At 45.6% G+C, this 7,991-nt stretch overlaps 1 protein-coding gene across 1 annotated transcript in view; it reads left to right on the top strand.

Annotated features, from left to right (window-relative positions):
• LOC135819911 (A disintegrin and metalloproteinase with thrombospondin motifs 20-like) overlaps positions 1-2,629 on the top strand; it is a 5,513-nt gene extending 2,884 nt beyond the window's left edge. Inside the window, exons 3-4 of the mRNA XM_065333208.1 lie at positions 51-170; positions 1,891-2,629. Coding sequence (XP_065189280.1) covers positions 66-170; positions 1,891-2,310 — 525 coding nt within the window. The 5' untranslated portion in view covers positions 51-65 and the 3' untranslated portion in view covers positions 2,311-2,629. The remainder of the gene's footprint in view (positions 1-50; positions 171-1,890) is intronic.
• Positions 2,630-7,991: the final 5,362 nt, after the last annotated feature.

Raw genomic sequence — 7,991 nt, 5'->3', positions numbered from 1 at the left:
ACAAGTAAGTGTGTGTGTGTATGGTATACGATAATGATTGTATCCCTCAGGTAAACTGCCTGCGGATGCAGACTCTGCTGAGACCGGATGGTAGCAAAGTTCCCCATCTGCAGGTGACGGTGAAGCTTGGCCAGTGCTTGTGGAGGCTCCCGATGCTGCCTCCTCTGATGGTAAGCGAATACAGTCATGTACCGTAATGTTGCGTATAAAAGCAGGTGTTTAAGCCGGGGTTCATGCCATGCTTTTATCCAAGTGATGCTTCTATTCAAAACATGCTTCCACGTCAACATCATCAGTGCACACTGTGCAGTGCACACTGTGACGCGTGTACTATGCAAGTACTTGCAAGTGTATTTGCAGAGAGCGGCTTTTATTCAAATCATGCTTCTGTGTCACGGCGCTCTACGACCAATAGGCTTCTATCCGAGTCATGGTTTTGATACAGGTCATGGTTTTATACAGGCCATGGTCTTATACGTGACATTACGGTATGCAAAACACAGTTTTGCTTGATGAAATCCGACCCAAAGTGAATATTTACCCCGCCCCTCAACTTGCACTGCCCTTGACGCCCTGGAAGTGGTACGAATGCGGTTTGACGTACACATGTGCAAATAAAGTGATATAATCGGAACTGGTCCAGGGCCCCAGTTTTGCAATTTTGTTTGGATTTCAGGCAATGCAACTTTACATCACAAATGCAGAAGATTTTGGAGTTTTTTTAAGGATAGGCGGTGCAGGATATTGACTGTGGCAATGAAACCAAAATATAACAGGATATAACAATATTTATCTCTCTCTAGTTATGGACTCGGATGGAGAGTCAAGGATAGATTTGTAGAAAACGTATACTCAATCTGCGGACAGAACTCTTTCGTCCTTTGTGGACTCATCAGCGCAGCACAGAGAAAAAAAGAGGCCGAACCTGATAGCAATGAAAATTAAAATTTCCAAAGCCAGATGTTTTTTTTCTTTTTTTTTTAAGAAAAATATTTCTAGTTATCTTTCTTTCTCTAATATTTGGGAAAAATCAAGTTAAAAACATGCCTTTTGAGGGTATTGCCATAATTTGCCATCCTTTCATGATAAAAATGATAATGCTCTAAAAGACCTTCAGTGGACTTCAGGTGCGAGACTGAAGACTGAGGAAGAAAACAGAAAAACTCGCCTTCAATATTGGTCGGGCTCCACCCATTGATGCCTATGCTGTGTTAGAATAGGGACATGATATGAAAATTCCTTGTTTCAACCTAAAAATTCCAACCAGTCTGCCAGCTCTCCTGTGGCAATTTGTTGTCGTCTTGGATATGAGTGACAGTCTAATGGTGATATTAGACACCCTTAGCAAAAAACGTTATGTTGTAACGGTATTATCGTAAGGGGGAAAATACCGTTATTTGGGTTCGACCTTTAGCAAGATGCACGCTATTTTTAGTACGCTGTTGCCAAGAGAATAGCTTTGATTTCGCGCGGTACAACCATTTTGGTCACCATATACGCGATACAAGGTGAAATGCGTACGGACTATGCAATATTTGGCCAAAACACGTACCGTTGGTCACAACGATAAATCAGCCCCCATAACGTTTATACGCTGCAGCTTCAACACTATTTGGGTGATCAAGGTACGAGTACCGTAAAAAATAGCGTTACCGTTGTTTGCTAAGGGTGTCTATTATGTGTGCAACATGGCTCAGTACACATAGAATGGAGTTGTTTTTTTCCATTTTTTTTTGGTTTTTCCCGCCCGCCCGCGTGGATTTTCCAGAATATGTCTGACTCGAAACATAGAATTAACTTGGCGTGGCCTTAGATTTGAAAATAATTGAACTTTGCTTGCGCTTGTACTGTTTTTACTGTATCTCCTATTCACATTTTGTGCCAATACAGAAACGACGCTGCGGTGAGGCTGAGTGCCCTCAGGCTGCCTGGGAAGCTAGCGATGAATGGACGGAGTGTCGGCCATCGTGCGGGGCGGGCGAGCGAACAAGACAGGTCACCTGCATGGCTCCTACTGGAGATGGCAATGCAAGCGAGCCAGTCGCCGACAGCCGTTGCAGCGCTGCGGGCACCAAGCCCAAGGCAGTCCTTCCATGCTCCGGTATTCCCTGCACACCTGTCTGGGCGCAGATGCCCTACACCAAGTGTGATCCACTGAGTTGGCCGTCGACACGGCAACGCGACGTCCTGTGCTTGCGTCGCACTTCCTTGACAATGTACGAGCGGCTAGCTGACGAAGAGTGTGCCATTGTCAAGCCCAAACCGCGCACCTCCAGAGGTTGTCCGCGGCCCCGTACTTCAGGCAAATAATGCCTTTCACTGCATATTGGAAATGCTCAGATTAGGCTTCTCTGGCCTGACTGTAGTTTTGCCTTTAAACTATTTCTCCGTCTCTCTCCCCTCTTTCTCTTTAGACACAACACTAAAGCACAAGGAAACAGTCATTATTTTCACCACTCTTCTCGCATGTCTCATCTCTCGTTTCACAAAATTACCTTCTTATTTTTTGAAAACCTACAAAAATTATGTCTTCCTTCCTATTCGTCGCCTGACATATTCACACCAAGATGTTATAGCGTTCTCAGTATGTTGCAATATTTTGTCTCCCTACATATAGCTATGCACTGTATTTTCGTGTGTGTCAAGCCTCTTGTGTGGGCAAAAATGCCATCATAATTAATTAATGTAGATTGCAAGTAAATCCAAAGTTAAAATTTTTTAAATGCAAGTAAAACCCAAAACAATGAAAATAACTCAAAGCAACAGTTTCTTTGATTTGTATGCCGGCACACCGCACGTTCTAGATTCGTGGTTGGAGGGAAACAAATCAGCAAACGAAGCATAGAAACCGTAATTATAGTTACGACTAGGCCTTTTGTACCATTACATTCCAAATCGCATGCAATGGTAATTAACGGTGGCTGGGACTTGCTTGCTGCCGTGTTAATCACCATTGTATTCGACTTGAAAAGCAGTGGTACGAAAGGCCTAGCCGAAACTGTAATGGATTCTGTTCTTCGTGCGCTGACTGAATGCTTCATCTCTGTAATCCTCAGGTGACGGGAGAATGAGTTACCTACTGGTGACATTGAATGAAACGTAAAGTCAATGTTCAATAATGATAGACTGCCTAGGGATAAAGTCATGAGTGTACCCACCCCGCGTACGCCCACTAGTGGATCAAAATAACTAGAAATTGTCCTGAAGTTGATTGTTCCAACTAGGAACACACGCTTCTTGCCGAACTTGACACTGGACAGACTGACTCACGACTGCCATCCGGAGCACACGAGGAGCACGTCGCACCTTCCACTCGGCAAACCTGCAAGAAAGCACCACTCCCTGCTCAATACACAGTATTTCGGGGAATTCACCCCTCCTCAGTTGAGCTTGAGTAGGCGGCTCCGGATGGCAGTCGTGAGTCAGTCAAGTGTCAAGTTCGGCAAGAAGCGTGTGTTCCTAGTTGGAACAATCAACTTCATGACTATTACCGCTGAAGTCGCAACTTCTAAGTTCGCAGAAATTGTCCGTGAACTCAATTCATTTTCGGAGGCACTAGTGCACCCTTTGCCAGCAGTTTGTAGCATGCAGGATGGTACGTGTGTGTGTGTGTACGTGTGTGTGTGTGTGTGTGTGTGTGTGTGTGTGTGTGTGTGTGTGTGTGTGTGTGTGTGTGTGTGTGTGTGTGTCTGCACATGTACATGTATGTGTGTGTGATTGTGCCTTTGCTTGAATGCCGACTGTACTGTATTGTAGATCTACTTGGCAACTGCTGTACATCGTACACCCGAAATAACATACTATGGGGTACTGTTGCCTCTAGTGTGAACAGTGCAGTGGAATAGTAGAAGACGAGCAGTTTCAGTCCCAACCCTGAATTTCACTACAGATTCTCTTCAGGCTCTAATATTGCATTATGACCAAACGTGCACTAATATTGCTGGCGCTGCGGTCCGCTAGGCGATACCTGACTGGCAATGGGCCATCTGACCTGGGATGTGATGTACCTTTGATGTAACTTGCAGATATCTTGGACCTTCGGAGTATGTGTATGTCATCGTGACCGAAGGGTGCTCTCCTAAACACACATGTCGTCAGTGCCCTGCTACTGAGGAGCTGCACCAGCATCCACAATACTGCACTGCACAAAAATGATGCAGTTTGTTGCTTGCAGATTACGCTATTCGGTCATGCACATGACGGTGAACATTGATGTCATTGGGCACGGATCTGAACACGTAGTAAGATAACCCCAGGATTCGCTCAAGCCATGGCACTGCATTTCTATATTGACCTTCAACGGAGTATCTGGTGAGAACTCGGCTCAATCCCTGGGACAGAAAAGGACATGCGGGCTGTGTGTGCAGTACCGTACTTGCCCTGACGCCGTTTTTCTTTTGCTATATTAAACGCTAATTAATGTGATGCTAGTATGGATGTGTGGAATCCGTCAACGGCACAAGCACGCACACGTACACGTACATGACATGTGCATTGTACTTGCGTAGATGATTCTGGCACAAGCAAAGGCACTCATCTCGTCGCAAGGACTCAGAAGTCCGAGCATACCCTGGCCTGATCTGGTCTGGCCTCAGTGGCCTGGCCTTGGTGACGTGACTCAACCAGGGTTGTGATTCTCTCTCAGAGGTCTAGGTACTAAGTAGATGATTGTATAGTACTGGAGGTATGAAAAGTCCACCCTCCCAGTACAACCAGTCCACCGCCCCGGTGCCCATGCATACTCCGTCATCATGCACTGGTAGCTATGATTGATAAATATGGTGGTAAAGACACACCTGGCAATAAACTGCCGGCAAACACACGCCTGTCCACACGCGCTCTCTAAGCTGCAAAGTTCTAGATCAGAGCTCTCCTTCTCACCACCATCACCATCGGTTCGCGCCTGGCGCCTAGTCGATGCATGTACCATAAGTACAGCTGCAGTGGTGTCTTCTACTTCATTCTCCCGAGATAGCTATGATAATACATGTAATAATAATAATATTATTGTAAGGTGGCATGACACTGTGTCAGCGACTCAGCGACCCACTGGAATGCTCTTATCGCGCTCTATGCTAGCCAAATAACCGAATACTAGTAACCGAATAACCGAATAACAGAATAACCGAATAACCTAATAGCCGAATAACCGAATAACCGAATAACCAAATAACCGAATAACCGAATAACCGAATAACCGAATAACCGAATAACCGAATAACCGAATAACCGAATAACCGAATAACCGAATAACCGACGACAAGTACAGTGCAAAAATACAATCATGTACAGTGCGTGTAGGAGCGCTACGTGTCAACCCTCCACATAGGCCTTGTCAAAGATTGAGTGGCCGTGACACGTGTCAAACGTAGGAGACAGCCCGAGGCCAGCAAGCTGTCCAGCTGGGTCGACTGGCGCTCGCCCGGTAGCAAGCAGGACTGAACACCGACAGTGATCCACTATATCACCTGCAGCATAGAACGATATGAGGTGCCAGCGCATTTATTATATTCTTGGAACGTCTTTTGAGTTTAGATTAGTCTGGGAGAAGCCATGTTCGGCAGGCGTAGTGTCCCTGCCGATAAAGCATTTGCATTTAATTTTGATTTTGGAAAACATCTGGGCACGATTTTGAAGATGAATGCGAGGAGAGTTACTGGAGCGTTGATGGCAAGGAATTGGAAGTGACTGAACATAGAGATACAGGAATCCATGAATATGTATATGCTCCAAATGAAGAGGAGTGAAGACCAATTTCACCGGCTTCTCGATGAGCCTGATGTGGGATCTGAGTCGAGGGAGCAAGCGGATAACAGTGGAGGTAAAGCTATGGAGCTATGCCCAAAAACAGAACATCAATCTCCAAACCCTGGCAGGATTTCATTCATGAAACTGTTTCTCTGGCAAAGTTGGTAGATGGTGGAAAATGTATTGCACCATGCAAGACCGAACGCACGCAACCGCTTGTTGCTTCGGAAGTTCGCGGGCTTTTCCGTGATGTTCACAACTTTGAAGATGGGGCAGATGCATTATTCTCATTTAGTGACCAGCATAATATTATGATCCATGTCATGATCAAGTGCACACAATAAGGGGAAATTGCACACTGGACAGTACTCTACGTTGAGTGAAGGCGACTTCTTGGCATTTGCTTCGCTACCATTCGCAAGAGGCGTCCCCTGTACCCACACTAATCCGCTCACGACACCTCGACTGGATAAGAAGGGAAGTGATATAATCAAGTAAAAATCCCTAGACTTGAATAATTTCCGGGAACTACTCTGCTACGTGAGGTTTGATCACAAAGATAGTCACCAGACACGGCGCCGAACGGAAACTATTTTGGCTGCTATGAATCGCGACACCACTTTCTCCGTTCGCTCGTAGATTTATTTATCACAGTAGTCAATGAATCACCAACCTTGCACAGGCAAATCCAGGAAGTAAGTTGACAAAGCAGCAGCCATTTAACCCATAGACATCCGTTTCTATATATTGCCAAAACTTTTGCCAAAAGGAAAACCAAACATGTACATGACTGTGTGTATGTGTAAGTCCGGTGGAGTCATAATATTATGACTCCACTGGACTTACACATACATGTACATAACTGTATGTATGTGTAAGTCCGGTGGAGTCATAATAATTATTATCATGCCTCCGGCAGTCTAGGGTAGTTGAAAGTAAGCTACATGTACACTGTATTTTGGTAGTTCTAGGGTTACATAAACAAGAAGTCATGCACAGCGTGTGGATGCATTGTCGCATGCCCATATGCCTGTGCATTGCATGACAGAAGCCAGTGTCGATGCATAACAGCACTCTCCTCCTGTCCAAACCTCAATCAAAGAACAGCGCGTCAGATTGAAGCTGTCCTATGCTACTGGCACTGCTCTTCATTAGGTCGACAGATGAATGGAGGCGAATAACAAAGCGACACTCCACCACACTCCGATCTCCGTAAATCCCAGAGTAATTTCCCATAGCTAAAATCAGTAACTGTTCTATTACGCTATTCGGGAGCCTGATGCAAAATTTGACTAGCACGAACTTTTCTCGGATTGTCCAACGCACTGATCCTTGGCCTTGGGTGGAGATTTTCACAAAGGCGCATCACCTTCCGTGGGCGTCAATCGCGGCTTTCGAAACATATTTCACATGTAGCTGGAAAAGCTACGGAGGCTGCAGCTCGCCGGTGATAGAGTTCACAACGTGATTCTTGCAGTGAACAAGTAGCATTTTAGCAGGCCGAGTGTTGTGGATTGGACGTCGGGGCTAGCCTTGCCCAATTTTCCAATCAATCGATCCGAAGTAATATTTGTTCATTTCGACACCCACTCATTAGGCCGTGGTCCTGCAACTCGCCTGTCATAATTATATAACCTGGAGCTGGCTGGGATTATATTCTGTCAGCTACAGTACCGGTACTCTCATTGTAAAGCAGTTCATCTAAAGGATCACCTTCTCCTCAGTACCAAACCTTCTATCGTCGTTTCGGCGAACGGCCTACAGAATTTCTCTTCGAATCTCACGATTGTTCTGGTGTGCAACTGCTGGAAGGACGCAACTCCAAGGGACCCGCAGGAACGTCGCAAGACACCTTTACAAGGTAAGTTAGTTAGTAAACCGATTTGTAAATGAAAATTGGATTCTTGCTGCCTTATGATTATTTTTATCTTGTGGCGCCATCCTCTTTCCCGAGTGTGTTAGTGATTGTGACCCCGGGCGTGAACTTTGCACCGCCAATGGCTGGCGTGCTTTGTAGTGTGCTCATTCCTACCCGTACCGACCGTGTGCTGCCATGTCGTTAGCTCAGCAAGCAAAGCGTCGTGTCATTCGTTCCGTTCCGTCTCCTAATGTTCGCACAAAAATGTAGTTTATATATCACAAGAGAGAGATTGGAAGCTTTGTTACAACTATGAGTTTCGCGTATTACTACGATCATCAGGCAACTGATGGGTCCAAAGCGGGCAGCCAGAACATACATCTCC

This window comes from Sycon ciliatum, chromosome 6 (genome assembly GCF_964019385.1).
Source record: "Sycon ciliatum chromosome 6, ocSycCili1.1, whole genome shotgun sequence".
In the NCBI taxonomy this organism is placed as follows: domain Eukaryota; kingdom Metazoa; phylum Porifera; class Calcarea; order Leucosolenida; family Sycettidae; genus Sycon; species Sycon ciliatum.
Note: the sequence above shows the minus strand (reverse complement) of the source record. Positions and strands in the feature narration are given on the sequence as shown.